The sequence below is a fragment of the Corvus moneduloides genome, chromosome 7, assembly GCF_009650955.1.
Source record: "Corvus moneduloides isolate bCorMon1 chromosome 7, bCorMon1.pri, whole genome shotgun sequence".
In the NCBI taxonomy this organism is placed as follows: Eukaryota; Metazoa; Chordata; class Aves; order Passeriformes; family Corvidae; genus Corvus; species Corvus moneduloides.
Genome location: NC_045482.1, coordinates 5714034 through 5734193, shown reverse-complemented (window position 1 = coordinate 5734193; position 20160 = coordinate 5714034). Strand labels below are relative to the sequence as shown.

The 20160-nt window shown below is 47.2% G+C and overlaps 2 protein-coding genes across 2 annotated transcripts in view; both read right to left on the bottom strand.

Moving 5' to 3' along the window:
- ADARB1 (adenosine deaminase RNA specific B1) overlaps positions 1-20160 on the bottom strand; it is a 115587-nt gene that overhangs the window by 74441 nt on the left and 20986 nt on the right. The window lies entirely within an intron of this gene.
- FAM207A (family with sequence similarity 207 member A) overlaps positions 1489-20160 on the bottom strand; it is a 41265-nt gene continuing 22593 nt past the window's right edge. Inside the window, exons 3-6 of the mRNA XM_032113727.1 lie at positions 9244-9312; positions 6043-6196; positions 3506-3574; positions 1489-2132 (exon numbers count right to left, since the gene is read on the bottom strand). Coding sequence (XP_031969618.1) covers positions 2006-2132; positions 3506-3574; positions 6043-6196; positions 9244-9312 — 419 coding nt within the window. The 3' untranslated portion in view covers positions 1489-2005. The remainder of the gene's footprint in view (positions 2133-3505; positions 3575-6042; positions 6197-9243; positions 9313-20160) is intronic.

Genomic DNA, 20160 nt, shown 5'->3' with positions numbered 1-20160 from the left:
GGGGGGTAGGGACTCTGGCTTGCAGTAGAAGAAAAACATAGCAGTATTGTCTGCCATCGTTCATCGTCTCAGGGTCTGTATGAGCATTTCTTCATGTGAATCACCCCCTCTTTTGTACTCTTTTGTTATTAATATTGTTGCTGTTGCTGTTCCTTCTCTTATCTCATTGCTGTTTCCAGTTTTCCATCCTCCTTTGTACTTAGAATCATAGAGAGAATTATACAATGGTTTGGGTTAGAAAGAACCTTAAAGCTCATCCAGTTCCACCCCCCTGCCATGGGCAAGAACACTTTCCACTATCCCAGGTTGCTCCAAGCCCCATCCAAACTGGCCTTAAACACTTCCAGGGATGGGGCAGCCACAGCTTTTCTGGGCACCCTGTGCCAGGGTCTCACCACCCTCGCAGGGAACAATTTCTTCCCAATACCCCATCCAACCCTGCCCTCTGGCAGTGCAAAGCCATTCCCCCTTGTCCTAGTCCTCCAGACCCTTGTCCACAGCCCCCCTCCAGCTCTCTTGAAGCCCCTATAGGCACTGGGGGTGGGGGGGCTCAAATGTCTCCCCAGAGCTTTCTCTGGTCCAGGCTGAACAATCTCAATTTTTGGATGTCTTCACCTTCTTCATCTCCCACCTTCTCTCCCTCTCAGCACAAGGATGGCTGCACCTGGGGCTGGCCAGCCTGAGAGCAACAGCATGGAGGATGGGACACAGCCAGCATGTCTCCTTGGCCCCTGCCAGTACAAAGCTCCTGCCAGGCCCTGTTGGAAAAGGGGTGGCATTTCTCTAACAGGCAGAGTCAGCAACAGTGTCTGCACTGCCAGAGCCAAGAGGCACCAGACAAAGCCTTTATTCAACAGTGCCAGCCCAGAGAGAGAAGAGCAGCAGCATTACTACTGAGGCAAGACAGGTATAATCAAGGTGCCAGCCACCCCCACTACAGCTGGTTTCAGGCACTAACTTGGGTCAGTGTCAACTGCAGCAGGCTGCTTTCCCAAGGTTAAGAAGCATCAGTAAACTTTTTTTATGGTTCAAAAGACAGCACTGGTATTTTTGGGTGTCAAATCAGGATCATCTCCAATCTGGCCCTGCCTTCAGTTGTCCCCCATGAAAATTCACTGGGGTTTTGTGAACATTGGTGTTTGGTAAAAGAAAAGCCTGCTCCAGAGGTTCCCAATCCCGAAAGTGACTGGCTGAAGTTCACAGCCTGCAGGCTGGACATGTTTTGGGATGCTTCCTACAGGGCAGGCCAAACAGGGAACACAGGCCAAAAGGGATGAGCATCACCCACAGGAAGCACGTGCTTCCAGGGCAGGAGGAAGGCAAGTCTGTGACTTAGACGTGATCTGCAGTCATTTCTCATTGCTTGTAGCAGTCTCCCGATTCACTGTACACATGGAAAGAACAATTATTTTATGTCATTTTTCCAGAGAAGGAAATAAACTCTAATTTCAATTCCTATTTACCAAAACAAGAACCAGACAAACCCAGTGCTGTATGAAAGTATGTTTATTCCAAAGCTAAATTTCTCACAGAAAACAATGTCTATGAACAGCAGCACTGGTCATGACAAACTCCAAAAGCCTCCTGGGCTTGCAGGCTTGGGGTCCTGAACCATCCCAACAGAGCAAGCAAGAATCTCTTCTCAGAGTTGTCAGGAAGGGGGGGGGGGGGGAAGGGGGGGCAGAAATGACAGAAAACAGATACATGGCTGTTGGCACAATTTCAGAAATCATGCCTGCTCACAAGAAGAGCAAATGTATCGAGACACTTTGCAGGGAGATTAATGCCTGCACAAGAATCTCACAGAACACCCTGCTCCATGCAGACTGCCTGTAAAGGAGCAGCTGTCCCTGTCAGGAGAGAGTTGCGTTATTCCTGCTGACCGAAACCAGGGCTGTTGGATTTAATCATCTGCTGAACTGCCTCCAAGGACCAAAGTGGCTGGGAGGTCGTGCCAGGGATGTGCTCCTTCGCAGCCTGCGCATGTCTGGGCCCAGGTGAAGCTCTAAAGGGGTTCCGCTTCTTCCCCCTGCCTCAGCCTCTTGGAGAGGTGCTTGCTGATCGCCAGAAGGGGGTTGGCTCTGTACTGGGGATCGGTGACAGCCTCATGAAACCGAGCCACTTCCTCCTCTCTGAGGAAAGAAAAATAACACACCAGTTCTCCAAGTGCCTCATGTGAATGGAACTGAGCAGATAAGGACCAATTCACAAAGCAGCAGATTTCTGTTGAGACAGAGTGATCCTGGGTGTAAATCTCAGAGAAAGAGAGTGCAAGAATAAACCTAATTTAGCCAAGGGCAAAGCTCAAATTGCTGCCAGCTTCACAGGAGCCAGAGACTTTGATCTCATGCCACAGAGACACAATCGTTAGTGTCCAGCATCACTTGGGAAAGGTTTTTTTTAGAGCTTTTCCCTAGTAAACCAGAAACAAGAGACTGTGGATCTGGTGAATCACCAGGAATGAAAATGACTTCAGATTGCACCAGCACAAAATCAAATTCTCTTTAGAGAGCTCATCTACTGACTCTCTTTATTGCTGAACATTGAGCCTCAGTAATCCTACATGCAACACCAGCTGGACACTATGGGAAAAGCATGACAATTACCTCTGCATGCCTGGTCACAGCTGCTTCCTGGGAAAATGGCCTTGTCTTAAAAAGCAAGCAAGCAGGGAGGAACAAGAACAGAGCAGGAGTATAAAAGAAAACCTGTGAGTTTTCACATAGCCACATCCACTGCAGCATCCCCATCTCCCTCAAACTGCCAGGCTCTCCATAGCCTTGCCAGACACACTTGGTAGCACGCAGGTACTTCCCTCCCAAGCATGGCCCTTCCCTTCAATGCTCCTGCCAGAGGAACAGAGAGAGGAGCCAAACCTGAAGCTTGTGTTGGAGCAATAAGCTGAAGCTTAGGGAACCCCTCATCTGAACTAATACCTTGGGAAAGAACCTCAAGACCTTCCTCCAAACTTTTTCCTTCCCAAGAAGCACAGACTTCCCAGACCACCAAAAAGTAAAGGCAGGAAGAACAGAGCAAGAAAGGCATCCCAGCACCAACACTGGTCTGTTTCTGACAGAGAAGGGTATTCATGGAGAGCAGTGGTGGAACTGTAGCCTGACTGCTCAGCCTCAGTTTGAAGCTGAATGGCTCAAAACTGACAGAAGTCCTGGAAACAAGAAAGCAAACACTGCCAGATCAGAGAGCCTAGTCCCAGGAGAGCTGTGCTGAGGGAAAAGGAAGCTCTTGGTGGCAGTATAAACTATCCAACAGATTATACAGAGGAATAAGGAGTTGCCAGACTAAGTCCAGGAGTTACTTGGAAACATTTAAGTTCTGCATTTTTGTTGATATTCAAAAGCCACATGGACATGGGTCTCGAGCAACCAGTTCTAGGTGACCCTGCTTGAGCACAAGGGTTGGACCAGGTGATCCCCAGGGTTCCCTTCCAGTCTCAACCATTCCGTGAGGCTCTGCAGGGACTGGACACTGACAACTGGGTACTTACAGGAGCTGATGTTTCTGAGCTTGTTTCAACAGACAGAAGTCTGCTGGTTCTGCCTTTGCTTTTATGTGCCTGTGCAGAGAAGAAACAAAACAAGTGATTGTTAGAGCATTAATTTAGCAATGGCTGTGTAGATGGAAAGAATTCAGGGATTCTGCATCTGCCTTCCCAGAAAGGACAGGTAATTAATTGTCCTGCATGGAAATTGTCCTGAAAGGCAATTATTTCCATAGCCAGGCATTGCACAGAAATGCAAACTCCTTCCACCCAAGGCTGACAGAGCAGGAGGCATTACAGGAAAACCAGATTGCTCAGTGCCAGAACTGGTCATTAGCTGTCCACGCCCAGATCACTTTCTGCTTATCACTGACCTCCAGGTCAAACTGATCCTGTTGCTTAGAGAAAAGATTCCATCAAACCTCCCCTCCCCACCACACATGTCACCCCTGCACAGCTCATGTTCACTGCTGATGCCGCGGAGCTCCAGCTCCACAGCCATCCGTTACAGGGAGCACCAGGGATACTCAGCAAGAGGAGGGAGCTGCCAGCCCTGCTTTGGTTCCTGCAGTGCGATCACTGGGATATAACGTGCTGTAATGCAGGATGATGCACTCTGTGCAGAAGATGCGCAACAGCAGGTACAGATCTGCCATCTCTCTACACATTTCTTATTCCTGGGCAAAGTCCAAGGAGACCAGAGGTGTAACCCCATCCCATGTGGTGCCCGATGCCAAGCAGCAGCAGAGATTTACCACAAAGCCAGCGCTGAGGCCCAGCAAGGGACATGCAGGAAGGGCAGAGATTGCTTTTGGGACTAGTGGTGCACAAGGGGAGTTGCTGGTAGAACTGGACGTTCTGTTCTTCAGGATTACACAGATACGAAAGTTAACAGGAGAAACACGTTAGGAAAAGGGTCTGCCTCCATGGGGTAGCTCCTCCCCAATCTGCCCTGATGCAGAGCCCCAGCACACAGGCCAAGGGGCAGAAAGAGGGCCTGCATCCCACCTCTCTGTTGGAGCAGGGTCAAGGAGGAATATTCTCATACTGGTGGGTGCTGGGGGCTACGGCCACCCCACCTGATCTGCCCCAAAGGTCAGGAAACACAACAGTTTCTCACCTTCTCTTCAAGACAGCAGGATCTGGTCTCTTGTTACAGTGACCTCCTCTTCCTATTTCCCTCTCTGCCACGCTACCCTCCATCCTCTTATCTTGCCTTTTTCTCCCCATTCTTCCTTTCTTCTTACTCCCCTTGCCTCACATTCCTTCATGTCACTAATCTCCATCACCCCTCTCTATTCAATCAGCTCCTGCTAATCTCCTCTCCTCTCCCTCTCCTCATTTTTAACAGCTCAGCACAGGAACAGCTTCTGGTCCTAGTTTCCCTGGAATGCTCACAGAAGCTCAGGAAAATCCTTTCTCAAGCTGGATGGCAACCCTTGCTCACCACAGCAGGGCTTGCCAAACCTATGTATGCCACCAAGTCGTCATAGCAGTCCCTTCAGAGGTGAGCAGCTCTGCAGAGGGTGACAAAGCCTAAAGGAAAGTTATTCTAGAGTACATTCCTGGATGGATTTCCCCCCAAAACCACCAGCACACTGCCTGTTTACTTGGACCCTGTTAGCAGCCCAGCTTCATTACACTTCATTGCCTTCGTTCATTATAAAACAGAATAAAAATCTCCCTGTAATGCGCTTTTACCCTGCAGGAGATCCAATTCCTGGAGAATCTAATCTTTTATTAATTCTGCTGACAAATCACCAGAGTATTACCCTTCCTTTCTGTAATGATTCAAATCCTATAAAAGCTTCCTCTGATTATTTCAAATACTTCTATACAGACATCCACGAAGCCAGAAGCCAGCAAGGGGAAGAAAAGCCTGTAGTTCCTCCACGCCAGTACCAAGGGGGGCTGGTTTTGGGTTAGCAGCTCAGAGGCAATGTAGGTGACATGAGCCCATGTCAAACTCCCACCTCCAGTGCACCAACTCGGGCTTCCAAAAGGAGAGACTTTTGGCAAAGGTTGGGGATAGGGAGAGAGGGAGCTGACAGTGCACAGGGAACAGCCAACTCAGCCATGCTCTTGGCCGAAATCACATTACAAGACAACAAGGATTCTGGCCAGAGCGCAAAGGGCTCTGCTCAAAGGGCTTGAACTGCCTCAGGAGAAAGCTTGGATGAAGGTCTGGAAGGATGAAATGTCAGGCTGCAACACCACAAGCCCAGGTTATCAGGTGAGGTCAGCAGCATTACAATGTGGACACCTACATGCCACTCCTGCAACTCCCAGGACATCTGGATGCTCCCAGCCTGTCTCATGCCAAGCCTCATCTGAGCAATATGGTTCCCCTCTTAGCTGTGGGTTCAGAAGACACATTCCATCTTTTTTTTCTTGGGTCAGGTGAAGCATGGAAAGGGTTAAAATAGAGTTGAGAATGAGACCCTGTTCTCCTGACCGCTGCCTGTAGCTACAAGCTGAGCCAAAGGACACTTCATCCCACAGGAAGCAGGGAAATACATAGCCCACCCCTAAACAGCACATACCTTTTGAGAGGCTTCCTGCCTCTGCCACTTGTGGTCAGGTCAGAGAGCTCAGGCAGGGCTTCCATCAAGGGCTGCATGTCTCCCACCACAGGTGTTGCTCTCCGCTTTGCTTCAGCTTTTTGCTTTTGCTTGGCCATCTTTACACTTTCTATTTCTGAGTCAGAAACAAGGGATTACTGGAAGAAGGGGAAACACCTGCAGGAGATAACCCTTGAGCTAGGCTGCTTTACCATTTACAGCAGGCCAGAAGTGATTTAAACCAGGGAAAAAATGAAGAAAATGAAGCTGGGCCATTCCCTCCATTGATGTGTTTGCTTGGAACTATATACATCCCTTCTGACATTGCAATGGGAAGTGAAATTCCCAGACTGATTCTGTCTCTTTCCATCCCTTACACTGTTCATTGCTCGCAGAAAAACGGCACAGGGAGTCCTGGCACGGCAAAAACCACACTGACCTTGCATGGAATTGGGAAACAAGAGGGGAAGGGACAACCCAAATACAGTCAATTCCGCATCTGGCCTTAAACAGGCACAGCCCCCTCTCTGCATTGCTGTTGGGACCAAACAACAGTCTCCTAGCACAGGCAGAAAAGATGGACTTAATTTCAGTTGTTTACTAAGTCTGGAGCGAGTCAAGGTTCCATCTTCATGACTCATTGTGGAGTGCAAGCAGTCAGATGCTGGATAAACTGGACTCTTGGAAAAGCACCGCCCCAAGTGGCAGACACAGATGGCTTTTCTCAGGACCAGGTTTCCCAGTCTCCCAGCAGCAGCTCTGACAAGGGTGTGGGCACAGAAAGCTCCACAGATGTTAGATCTGTCTCCTTCGTTGTCTTAGGAGGTTGGGCACTGAAAGCCACAGGCTTCTGCCTCAGTCCTTGAGGCTCCCCGGTGTAGCAGTAAGTCCCACAGCTGCTCACGCTTCTCAAAGCCAGCAGCTTCCAGGATGAGCACCAGCAGAACATGTCCTTTAGGACAGCCCACAAAAGCCCAGTACTGCTACAAGCCTCCAGTTGAACTCCAAGATGTCTTGACCTGACCCAAAAGTCCCTTGGACATCTGTAAGGATGAGCCTCAGTGCTGAGCTACAAATGCCTTGTGCGGACATGACGGTGTACCAGAAGCCGTGGGGCTCAGCTGCTGACACGGGGAGGCCAACAACTCCCAAGGCAGCATGGCCACAGAAGCCCAAGTATTTTTGGCAGGAGCACAAAATCAGCCAGTCCCACTTACAGAGCGCAATCCTGGTTCTAATCCTGCTCTCACAGTCAAGGAAGCAGAGCTCAAATTCAGTGGCTGGCTCCTTTAATACCTTTGCCTTGCTTGTTCTCCAACTCAGCTGAATCAAAGAGCAACAGTTTTTCAGGAACTACAGTTCTGCTGTGCATGGATGTTTCTGACAAATCAGGATTGGAAACACTTCTCACAGCAATCCCTGCCAAGAACACAGCTTTCTGTTCTGCATTACTTCTTTTTTTGGTCTGGCTTTATGAAGCTGAGTACTTCAGTGCTCATAAACAGTATGTGTTCAAAATTTTCAGACACCTGATTCTGCGCAAACATCCCAAATTCTTTTCCTATGAGGTCTTATTCGTCTGAGGAGCCATGCAATATATGTATTTTTAAATGTGCATACTTCTAATGTCTGAAGCATTACATAAGTTTTTTCCCCTCTATAGTCTCTCCTAAGATTACTTATTGGAATGGAAGAAAGCTCCAAGTTTTGCATTTGCACTACTGGGCTGAACTTTGGTTCCCAGGGTCTTGGCATCCAGTGTCACAAAAGCAGCCCTGGGCCAAGAAGAAACAACAAACTCAGATTTAGGAAAACAGAGATGTAGTAATAACTTCAGCAGTCCAAACTGGGTTCTCTTTTGGGGACAAAGAGTTCTTTCTCCACAAAGAACTGGCAGAGTTTTTAGGTACTTTTGTGCCTGTAAAGCACTTCTAACACCTAGTATCTCTAAAGACAGAAAATCTGGCCTGCAGTTTACTGTCTTGGTGTTCTCCTCAAAGCAAAGCCTCTGCGTTTTACTCATATTCTCTCATCTTAGTAATTTCAGAGCCAAGAGAAAGAGAAAGAGGCCACAGCAGGGCCAGAATAGCACACATGATCTTGGGAAAGACTGATGCTACAAAGGCATCAGGAGGGCTGGATTAAGACAGTGTAGGATCCTGCTCCTGGGCTTTTCCAAAGTGGCTGACCTTGACTAGCATAGCCATCTGTGCTCTGTGTCCAAGAAAGATGTTAAGGCACTTGGAAGCTGTTGGCTGGTTGTTTGGGAGGAGGTTTCCCTCACACTCATGGGTATTAAATTCTTAGCTTTTTATCCAAGAAGAGCCAGACACACCTTCAGTGCAACTGGTGAAATCACAGGTTAATGAACTTGTGCTCAGAGCTCAGGCACAGGAAGCATTTGGTGTAGGAGAAAGCCACACCCCTCTGCCCCAAACACAGTCTGCGTCCAACTCTGTTGGGCAAGAAGATGTTAGGAGAAAAGCCTGTCCCAAGAACAGCTTCAGGTGGCACAAGGAGTCTCTCTGCTACACTGGGTAGGACAGCATAGTCCCCTACTGTGCTAAGACACTCAAAGCAAAAATAGAGACACTTCCCACAGGAAAAAGAAGCATTTCTGCCTTGGGCCGGATTTGTTTAGCTCATATTTCACTGCCTCAAGAAAGGCCAGACTGTCTGGTAAGTGGGTTCACTGACCTGCAGCATGTGGGAAAGAGCAGTAACACAACCGGCAGTGTCCAGAGTTCTCCCTTACTGAGAGGCAGGAGAGCCCCCTGCAGGCTCTCACCACAGAGGTTTGGGATTAGCTGGTGGCTGCATGGAGCTCAGCTCCAGCCTGTCCTGCCATCCCCACAGATTCTGGGTGAGGAGGAGCTCTACTAGACAGCTACTCACATCTGTACCAGAGCTTTAAAAGATAGAAAAATATCCTAAACTTACATGGGCACAGTGCCCTTCTGGATATCTATTAAGCAGTCATATATATTACACATGGTCAAAAATCAAAAGTAGAACTGGGGCAATGACTGAGTCTTGGTGCTGAACACCGAGAAGCAATGCCTGGAACTTTTACCCAGTGCTGGGGCGGGATGAAGGTTTCTGAGAAACATTCAGCCTCTCCCAGCACTGTCACCCAACCCAGTCTAACTATGGTCTGTGATACCATGTCACAGGAATACTCACTCTGCAGCCATCTTTCCTTCCTCAGCTTCATCTTCTCTTTTTTGGAAAGAACTGTTTTTTCTTCCAAACCTAGAAGAGAATAGACATGAGATGGAGCCTGGCTCCTGTACAACAGATTCTGTTCAACCCTTGATGCTTTTGAACTTGCTGGCATGGCAGGCAGGCTGCAGGCAGATCCAGAGGGTACCCTGCACCCCAACTTTTAGCCAAACAAATCAAACCTGCCTTGCTGTGAGTTAAAAAACAAGCAACAAGTAAGTAGATCAGATCATTAGCACAGGATCACAGAATGGTTTAGATTGGAAAGGACCTCAAAGCTCATCCCATTGCAAACCCCCCATGGGCAGGGACACCTTCTCCTAGACCAGCTTGTTTCAAGCGCCAACCAACCTGGCACTGGACATTTCCAGGGATGAGGCAGCCACAGCTTCTCTGGGCAACCTGTGCCAGGGTCTCACCACTCTCACAAGGAAGAATTTCTGAAATATATCTAGGGCAGCCTTAAGGAGCAGCTGATCACTAGCAGCTTGTAAAAAAGAGTAGTAGCTACTATTTACCAAATACAGTATTTGGAAAACAGCTGTTGAGCACTGATATCCAATATAAAGTAAAATACCATCACAAATATTTTTACTGGAGATCTGTTGCAAGTGCTATAAAATTTTAAACAAAATTGATTTTAGTCAACTTTTCTCCTGAAATGTGCTGGAAATACCCAAATTCCAATACAGTAACAAGCTCCCCAAAGATCATGCCTTTCACTTTAGCTTATTCTTAAGTCTGGGGAAGAAAAAGTACCCCTTTCCCCCTCCCCCCCCCCAAAAAAAGAGAAGACACTAAGGATAACTTCTCTGAAGTTACAGATCTTTTAGGATGATTTAAACAAAAGCATCCTTTAGTAATTTCTTAACAACAGAACAAATCTGCTGGGGCTAAGGGGACCTTTCCATAAAACCAACAATCACTGCCACGTTTTGAGTTTCTAAAACAGGGAGAATGAAGCTGGAGCTTCCACAGCCTCGTTTCCCAGAAAAATAAATTCCTAAAAAGCACTTACTAAAACCATGTTTGTTGTGATACCAAAGCAGATGCTGAAACAACGAATTGCACGGTCCAATAACCAACTCTTATGCCCACCCCCGATCACCCCACATTTCTGTGGTTTCAGGGGAAAAAAGGATGACTTGTAGTCAATTATCACATAAGTATTATTATTATATTATGGAGTTATTATCACACTCCAGTGATCTCCAGAAGGCTGCCTGCATAGGACACCACAGCTGCTCCAGCCTGCCCAGATGCCCTGCATGCTCAGCCATGGCAGTGCTGGGAAGATCTGCCCCTCATCTGGAAACACACTCATGACTTCACCGGAAAAACAGCACCTGGCAGCATTTGTTAATGAAAAAAAAAAAAAAAAAAGGCCCAATTCAGCCAGCTGGCCAATTATACTAATAACAGCAATTCATGTTTGGTTGGTGTTTTCTTCCCCCAAACAGTAGTGGAATATCTAAGGAAACACAAAAGTTGTTTTCTTGGCAGGAACACAACCTTGCTGCTGGCTGGGGAAAATGGCAACAGATGACCAGAGGGTGCCTGGAGGAAAGGAGCTGCATATCCCTCCTCTGCCAGCAGCCAGTTCCTGCCCTTTTCCATCACCTGGCTCCCTAGACTCCAATTTCCATATCCTAGCCTGCCCCTCAGAAGGCTGTTCAGCTGCTGGAAGGAGCAAAGTTGTGTTTGGCAGCTTCCAGTTGTGATGCTGAGTGCCAAAACCACTGGAAACCCACTGAAGAACAGTGAAGGCAGAATTTAGCTGGTTAATTAATGGCACAGACTGTTCCCAAGATAGTCTTTTATTTTTATTTAGCTTGCAAGCATCTCTGAGATCAAGCCAAACCGCAGCTCCATTTTAATTATTTTCCTGTGAAATCAGAAGGGTTTGAATACCCCTCTCCAGCCCATTCCACGGGTAATTTAACAACACTTCCCTTTGAAACCCTCTGTGTGGAGGAAAGGTGAGCAAGCCCCATTACATGAGCTGAGGGTAATTTCCATACTGTAAAACTTGACAATTATTCGTTTTAGCGAGAACATGTTTTTTCTTTCTTCCCTCTGATCTGTGCAGTACAAGACATCTCAGATATAAACAGATTTAAAAAAACCACAATAGCTTTTTGCCACCTACATCAAGTGTTTGGTATTACTCCTGGCAATCCTCAGGATCCTGCTTTTATGGCAGAGAAGCAGATTTTTGAGGATAGCTTCCTTAATTTCAGCAATCTTGAGGGGTTTTTTTTGGTAAAGGACACAGACTAAAAATAAAAATTGAATATATGTATCTATATATACACACACTATATATATGACTACTTTCCATAAAGAACTCCTTAGACTAAATATATCTATAAATCCTACCTCAGAAATCCCCGTTTTATCCTTTCTAGGCATTCAGAAAGAAGCTGAACTGAGTTCAAGCTGTAACACTATAAGCTTCCCTGCCCCAAGATCTCACTATTTAAGTTTGGCTCCACAACCAAGAGGGTTTGACAGTTCCAGGAAACTACATTACTTGGAGCATTCAGCCACGAGCAGAAATATTCAATAATGTGCAATGCCATGTGCAATGCCACATGGACAGAGGAGGGTCCTTCAGCACCAGGCATTTGCTCCCCCCTGCAAAGCTCCACCTTGGCTATGAGACATTAAGAAACAACATGTAACATTAATTATTATTTCCAGAACCCTGATGATCCATAACAGTAATGCTGTTGCTGCTCAAAACATAGTATTTTGGCAAACTGAAGTTAAATAACAACAGATGTGTTAATTTTAGCCTCAGTTGTGTAACAGCAAGAATGAGCATATGCCTACAGCTGTGGGACAAGTTCCTGAAGGAAGTCAGACTACATCCAAAAGCAGAATATTGGGTGTGGTTTGGGGTTGTTTTTTTAAATTACATAGTGTCACTTGTAAATTGTGAGCTACTCTTGTCCAGTGAAAGAGCCTAGGAAATGTAAGGACTGTCTCCTGGGGCACACGCAACAGTGCTGTGACCTGGCAGCTGTCAGTGCACAACCCTGAAGGTGTTCTTATTCCTCTAGGAACAGAATTGAAGGACAACATGGGCCAGGCAAAAAGCCAGTCAAGATGTCCTCTGGCAGAGAGGATGCTCCACAGGAGCCAGCCCAGCAGCTCCCTGCCCTCATCCCACCCACAGTTCCCAATCAGTGTCCAGCTCCACTGCTCCCAAATGTAGAAGGGTCACTAGTGTGACCAAGGCTTGGAGGTGGCAAGGACAGAGGCAGGGGGTTGTATCCAAACTCTTTGTCCTCTTGCTGTTAGAGGAACCCCCAGGGACAGCTTGGTACCTGTATGTGGGAACAGAAAACATATATTTGGGTTTCGTCCAGTCCAAGCCCTGCTGCACCCTGAGCAGGCTTGGGAACCAGTGATGGAGGAAAAGGTACCAGCTGCTGCTGGGCTAGGGCAGGTTTCTCCATGGATACAGCATTTGCTTTTCATGATCTAAAACAAGCTACATCATTTTTGTTCACACTTAATAATTACACCAGCATGCAAGTGCTCCTCCTGCCCCAATGTAGAAGGCATCCTACAAAAAGTGGGATCTGTTTTCTCAGCCCCTTCAGATCCCCTGGTTATTTAAAGCAAAGCCTACCTCCAAGCCTGGCTTCCCACTGGAAACCCAGAGCAGCAGTGCAGCTCGTGTCCTCACACCAAGGTCATGGCTCCATCAGGCCTGGTAAACATCCCCAGGCTCCAAGCAGCCCCAGCAAGGGCACAAGGCCTCCCAGAGCAGCAGAGCTCAGACTCAGCTCACAGAAGTGCACAAGTGATGTTCCATTCGAGGCGGGAGCACATCCCCTCAGGAGGTGACTGAGAAGTCACAATATCCACAGCAGGCTGTGAAAGGCAACTTCAGAGACAAAGTCTGTCCTTCCATACAGTGTCTTAAGCACTGCTGGCACACTCAGCCCCCACCACAAGGTAAAAGTACCTCCTTCTCCTCTGCCCATGGCCTTTTCCATTTTAGGTCCTCATCCTTCCCACCTGCATGCACTCAGCAGCCCTCCCCAACACAGAGGCTGCCCTCAGAAGACTCAGTCACAGACAGGCACACAGACGATGCTGACAGTGGCCCAGTGTGTCACTGTTCCTAAAGCCACTTGTGCAGCTGAAGGTTATTTTTATAACCAAGGCTGAAAAGCCACAGGGAACCCAGATTTCTGAGCCAAGCATGCCACAAGGACTGCAGAATGCCTTGTCTAAGCCAAGAGCTTGGTATTGCTATTTCAGGCATAGTGAATCAAAGAAATCATAGAATGGTTTGGGCTAGAAGGGACCTTAAAGACTTAACTCATTCCAAACCCCTACCGTGGGGAAAAGAAGAAAGACAAAGACAAAGACAAAGACAAAGACAAAGACAAAGACAAAGAAAAAGACAAAGAAAAAGACAAAGAAAAAGACAAAGAAAAAGACAAAGAAAAAGATAAAGAAAGAAAAAAGAACAGATCTCAGTACTCCCTGACATGGAAAACTTCAAAGCCCACAAAACAAATGGAGAAAAGCTCACCCACCAACAGGTGCCCTGGGAAACACATGCCATGTCACGGACTTTCCAAGACCAGGTGTGATCTCCTTCAAGAAACAGGGTTTTCCAGCTTGGGGAGAATGAGTCTGCTTACAAGAAAAGACATTTTAACACCCCCCGACCCCCCTCCATGTACCTGCAACAAGTGTGTATACATTTCTTCCAATGAAGGAGTTCTCCAAAAGTATCATAAGTTACACAGTGCAAATATTCTTATTTGTCAAGGAATGGCATGGCAAAAAAGTTTACTTTTTCTTTGCTTTCTCTGGCATATACTTGCTCTCTGTGCAGCCCCATAAACAATTTAAATACCCGTGACCACAGTGAATTTAATTTTATGCCCAGCAGCTCTCAGCAAGTTCTGCTGCAGCTTCCAGCCTTACAAAAGGTCACCCAGCCACAAGAGCAGCAGAGGCTACAGCATCAGTGCACCATCCCTGGAAGCATTCAAAAGGTGTGTGGATGTGGCACTTGGGGGCATGGCTTAGGGGCACACCTGGCAGTACAGGGGGAATGGTGGGACTCAGAGAGCTTTTCTAACCTTAACAAGTCTATGATTGTATGAATGGCAAAGCCTTCTTGCAATCAAGCTGGTCCAAGGAGCTGTAGGTCTGCAGCAGCCTCAGATTTTCCACACTCAGCCAAGAAACCCGATCATTCCAACATCCTTCCCTAACACTGTGAGCAGAGAAACCCCACCAGTGGCTGCTGAGGGCAACTTCATGGCCCCAGGCCCCTAAGAGAGGAGAGTCAACCATGCTTTCTTTGCTTCCACCACCCATGTATAAGCCCAAGAGTCACATCTCCAAGACAGTGGAGCTGAGGCCAAATGCTGCTTCAAGCAGCACCAGGGATGCCTGGACTCTCCCTCACCCAGAGGAAACAACACTGACTGGCTCAAGACATTCCTGAAGAAAAGACAGTGGTGAACTTGTACAGTGGCATTAAGCATTGCCATACAGTTAAAGCAGCTTCCTCTGCTGCAATTCAGACACAGGGGAAGATACAGGAATACATATATAATACAAGGATACAATACATATATAATACAAGGATATATATTCAAATACAGGGCTACGCAAAGACCTCAAAATCAGACTCAGAGGAAAGATCCCCTGGGAGCACGGGCAATCCTCACTTCCAAAAGATCAGCCTTCCCAAAGGCTTAACTCAGCCCTAGCAGAAGTTTGGCAGCTAAGCAACGTGTGACCCTCCTTTACATCCACTGTACCTGCTTACCCTGCTCCTGCTGGTCTGACAGCATCTCTAGTACCTCTGTCCCAATGCTGATCCTTTCCTTTGTCTGAGGAGACCTAGCAAGCCACTTGTCCTCCTTCTTCCAAACAGCACTCACACTAGTTTTGGGAAGCAGCACATAAATTTGGGGTATGAAGCACTCCTACACCAGCTGAAGAGCATCCTTCCAGAAAAGGCCCTGAGGCAACCAAGTTGAACATGTGCGAGCCATGTGCCCTTGCATCAACAGCAGCCAGTGATGCCCTGGAATGCTTTAGGAGTGCTGCCAGCAGGTCAAAGAAGGTGATCCTTCCTCAGTGTTCAGCACTGGTGAGGCCACCATCTGGCATGAAGAAGCCACTACTGGGCTCCCCAGGAAAAGGAAGATACACACTTGGGGGAGCTAATCCAGGTAAGAACCACTAAGATGATTAAGGAACTGGAGTATCTTTTACTTGAGGAGAGGCTGAGACAGCTGGAAAAGAGGTCTCAAAGGAAATCCTATCAATGCGCGTAAGACCTGATGGAAAGGAGGAAGAGGAGGGAGACAGATTATTCCCAGTGGTGCCCAGTGACAAGAGACAAGGAGCACGCACTGAACCACTTGTTTTTGGGATAATATTGATGATTTTTTAAACTGTCAGGAGGTTATGCAGCCTCCAGGTCTCCATCCATGGAGATATTCAAAACCTGACTAAACAACCTGCTTTATCTGACCAAAGTGGACCACCAAAGTAGACTCCCGTGAGTCTGCAGCACAATTTGGACAGCTGGCAAGAGTTCTTTCACAAAGGATAAAAATTTTTATTTTAGCAACAGAGATACATGCACCAGAGTTATTTGTGCAGATGTTGCAGTTTCAATAAAAGGCAGTGAGAAGAACAGAACATCATTTCTACAAAAGCATGAACAGCAACAAATCTCTGGAATGAGATTTATTCTGAGACCAGGAGTAATTCATGTTTACCAAGGGGTAAATTCTCTCCTTAGGGCTTACTAAGGGAGGCAGAATACTGAAACATTGCTATGCTTTTTGACAATGCCTTGCAGGCCTGCATTTGAAAGAGATTTTCCCCAAAATACCCTTTCCTTTCCTGCTAATAAGATTACCTTTGACTACACTGTCCTTCGAGAAGTTTTAAAAATCAGTAGTTCAGTATCTCTACAGTATTACACAGTGAAAGATCTAGATCTGAAATAGTTACACTACTGGATTTTATCTGGTGCTTCTAATTTATGCAAAAAGCAAGAATACATCGGTCTACCTTAATTTCCTTGCCTTTTAACTGCATATTAGCTAGTAGACAATTAAATTGGCATTCCCTAGGGAAGTTTTCCATCTCCAGGCACTGGTTCCTATAACCCCTCTCGTACTGTTTTTTTCTTTTACCTATGCCTTCATATATGCTCTTTCAGCACCTTAGGGGAGGCAGCTCTGCTCAGCTGTACTTGTTATTACATTCCCAATGGATGGATTCAGTGGAGAAACTGCATTTTATCACAGAATGGTTTGGGTTGGAGGGACCCTTAAAGATAATCTAGTTCCAACCACACCTGCCTCAGGCAGCATTTTATGCTGCATTTCCCCTCAAAGCCAAAGCAGCGGCCTGATGGGGTGCTGGGGAAAGGTGACAGAGCAGACAAAAACAGGGAAGAGAGGGAAACAAAATAAAAGATGCTCAGAGGACAGAGGGACAGACTTCCAAGGCAGACAGACAAATATGTCACTGTCAGGTGCCACTGCAGCACTGGCAGCAGACCAGCTGCACACAGGAGGAGGTGTGAGACAGCACCTGGAACGAGTTGTGGAGTTGTTTGCTGTTTCTCAGGAATAACAGCAAACACTAGAATCTGTTATGTGCAGAGCCCCATCTTCCCCCCCCACTCCTACACACAATACTTCATGGATTCATTGGTTTGGTAGAAGTACCAAGTTTTCCTCATTTCTTTGAGTCAGGTTTAGCATTCAAAGCCATCTTCCTTGGAAAAACAGGACATGGAGGGATTCAGACAGATTGTATCATCTGGAATGGTTTCTTTAATTGAAATGAGGAAGGACAGGCAACCAGACAGTGTTCACTGTGCAGCTGGGTGAAACAAGTGCCTGCAGGAACCACTCCCTTAATCATCTGACAAGGCAGGGATGCAGACAGCAGCAAGAGCTACAGCTGGACCCTTCCTCAGATAGAGATGGAAAAAGAGAGCCAGGAGCAATCCCAGGGCTCAGCCCTTCCATCCTGCTGAGCAAAGACAGTGCACACTTTACCTGATGGCAAGTGCTGGGGAAAGAAGAGACACTAATAAAACAAATTAAAAAAACCAGCACTGCCCGCTGGTCAAAGATGGGGAGCGTCCCACTCTGCGTTGCACTGCCGCAGCCTCACCTCGAGTCCTGTGTGCAGTTTTGGGCACCACAATACAAAAAAAGACATCGAGCTGATAGAGAGCATCCAAAGACGGGTCACAAGGATGGAAAAGGATCTGGAGGGGAAGCTTTATGAGGAGTGGCTCAGGCCACTTTCTTTGTTCAGCCTGGGAAGACTGAGGGGAGACCTGTGGTCTTCAACATGCTCCCAAGGGCAAGCAGAGGGGCAGACTTCACTCTCATGACCAGTGACAGGACTCGAGGAAAGGGCAAGGAGCTGAGTCAGGGGAAGTTTAGGTTGGATATCAGGAAAAGACCTCTAAGATCATCAAGTCCAACCACTAACCTACCAGTCCAGGTTCCACCACTAAGCCATGTCCCTAAGCACCACAGATGCCCTCTGAACAATTCCAGGGATGTGGCTCTACTCCCGTCCTGGGCAGTGCCTTCCAATGCCTGACCACCCTTTCAGTGAAGAAATTTTCTCCAATATCCAATCTAAACCTCCCCTGGTGCAACATGAGGCCATTTCCTCTGGTCCCCTGTTCCCTGGGAGCAGAGCCCGAGCCCCACCTGGCTGCACCCTCCTGTCAGGGACTTGTAGAGAGTGAAGAGGTCCTCCCCTGAGCCTCCTTTTCTCCAGGCTGAGCCCCATGCCAGGTCCCTCAGCTGCTCCTCATCAAGCTTTTGCTCCAGATCCTTCACCAGCTCCACTGCTCTTCTCTGGACATGTGAAGAATCTCCCACCACACACACTGAGGTCGGGCTATGTGATGTTTTACACCAGTTGTGGCACAGGGGAAGCTGGCAGAGACTGTTTCAGGTTAATCACACAGCTCCTACTAAAAGCTGCCTCTGGCCAGAGGTTTTCAAAGACTTTTGATGGATAGAATCCAATGTGAACTGGTAGCAAGACTTTGCAGCAGAGAAACATTTTTTGCCGTATTAAGCCACATATCCACAATGGATCCCCTCTGTAGGTCTAAGGGAGGAGTGGAAGTCAGAGCAGTGAAGACCACCAGGGAGCAAGGAGGACAAGGTGGATCCTTCTGCGCACTCTGTGATGTGGAGGCTTGGCAGAGAGAGATGCATCTTCCAGCCAGCAGCTACTCAGCTACCACTCAGGTCCACCACGGACAGTCTGAGTAAGCAAGGTGCTGCCATTTCCCAGGAAGCCCCCGGAAGCAAGATGTTAACTAGGATTACTCCAGCCTGGCTTCCAACGGATTCTGCAGTAACCACTGAGGTAGTGTAAGGTTTCTGAAAATTTATGATCAGCGGAGAACAACGAGCAGGAACAGGCAAAAAACAACAGCACCAGCAAAACAGCACCGCCCAGACCACCACTGGTCAAGGGACGCGTAACTATTAAAAGGCAAAAGAGAAAGCAAACACCACTCCAAGGTCCATCTACACCCTTCCTCTCAACACATACACACACTGTGTCAGCCAGTAGGTAACAAACATTACTGGAATGACATGCTCTTACACATAATATATTAACTCATTTGACTGCTGAATGCCCAGTGATCAATACTTAATTGTATTTCCAGGCAACAACATCAGCCAGAAACTGCATTGAATAGACTCTGCAGATGTGTAACTTCAGGGTAAAAACAAAACCATCACAGGATCAGCAGTAAGTGGGAGTTACATACAGGAGCTTCAGCAGCACAGAGAGGAGAGGAAAGATCACATCACAAATGTCTCCACAGTGAAGGAGGAAGAACTGAACCATGAAGGTCAGGAGAAGACTGTCAAAATTGGCTGAAATGATAGTTTCAAATGACAGGAGCATAAGGATGAAGCTTTTGCAGAGACAAAAAGGAGAGAAGCAGGAACAGCAAGGGAAGGGGCAGAAACAAGAATATTAAAGGAAGCTGGACACTCACAGGAATCCATTAAATGTTCAGTGAGGTTTGTCTTCCAACAGAAATGTGCAGGGCTGCCACAGCAAAACCAAAGTCCACAGAAAGCCCATCTGGGCAGATGGGGAGAAGAGAAGGCAGGAGGATCATTTCTGTTCCTAGCCTGGTGACTCAAAGCACCTACTCACTAAGCCCTTTCTTCTCCACAGGACACATAAGGCACAGATTGGACAGATCCTCTCCTTCCATCAGTAGAGAAGGAATAAGCACTCAGGGGCACAGCAGAAGGCAGAGAAGAGTTGGGAGAGGAGAGAATTCCTCCCTACCATTACTTCCTCAGAGTCTAGTTTGCTAGAAGGGCATCAAGTACTTCACTCCAGCAACTTCCATTGGAGAAGCAATTGTGCTTATGCCAACCAGTGCTTTGCAGAAAAATCTGATCCTATGACTTTTCAAACATGACAGCTGACCCAAAAGTAACATCGAAGCCTGATCTCTGCATCCCTCCATCTCCCATGGCAACAACTATTCCAACAGCAACATGGACTTGAACTTGCCCAAAGTAGAACAAGACTGCCTGAAATTTATTCCTGAAGCCCTCCCTTCTTCACAAGTGTCCAGAAATACAGCGATACAATGAAAGCACATGTGCAAAACTGTGAGAAATCCTAGAAAAACCTTTGAAGATCCATAAAAGTATTCTTCCCAGTTAACAGTTCCCCTGTTTTTTCTCGGGAAATTTGCTGAACTAGCATCTAAAGGGTGTGTTGCAATCCAGACCAGAGGAAAGGGATTTGCTGGAAGGCCCCGACTGAATGCACCTTTCTAACACTGGC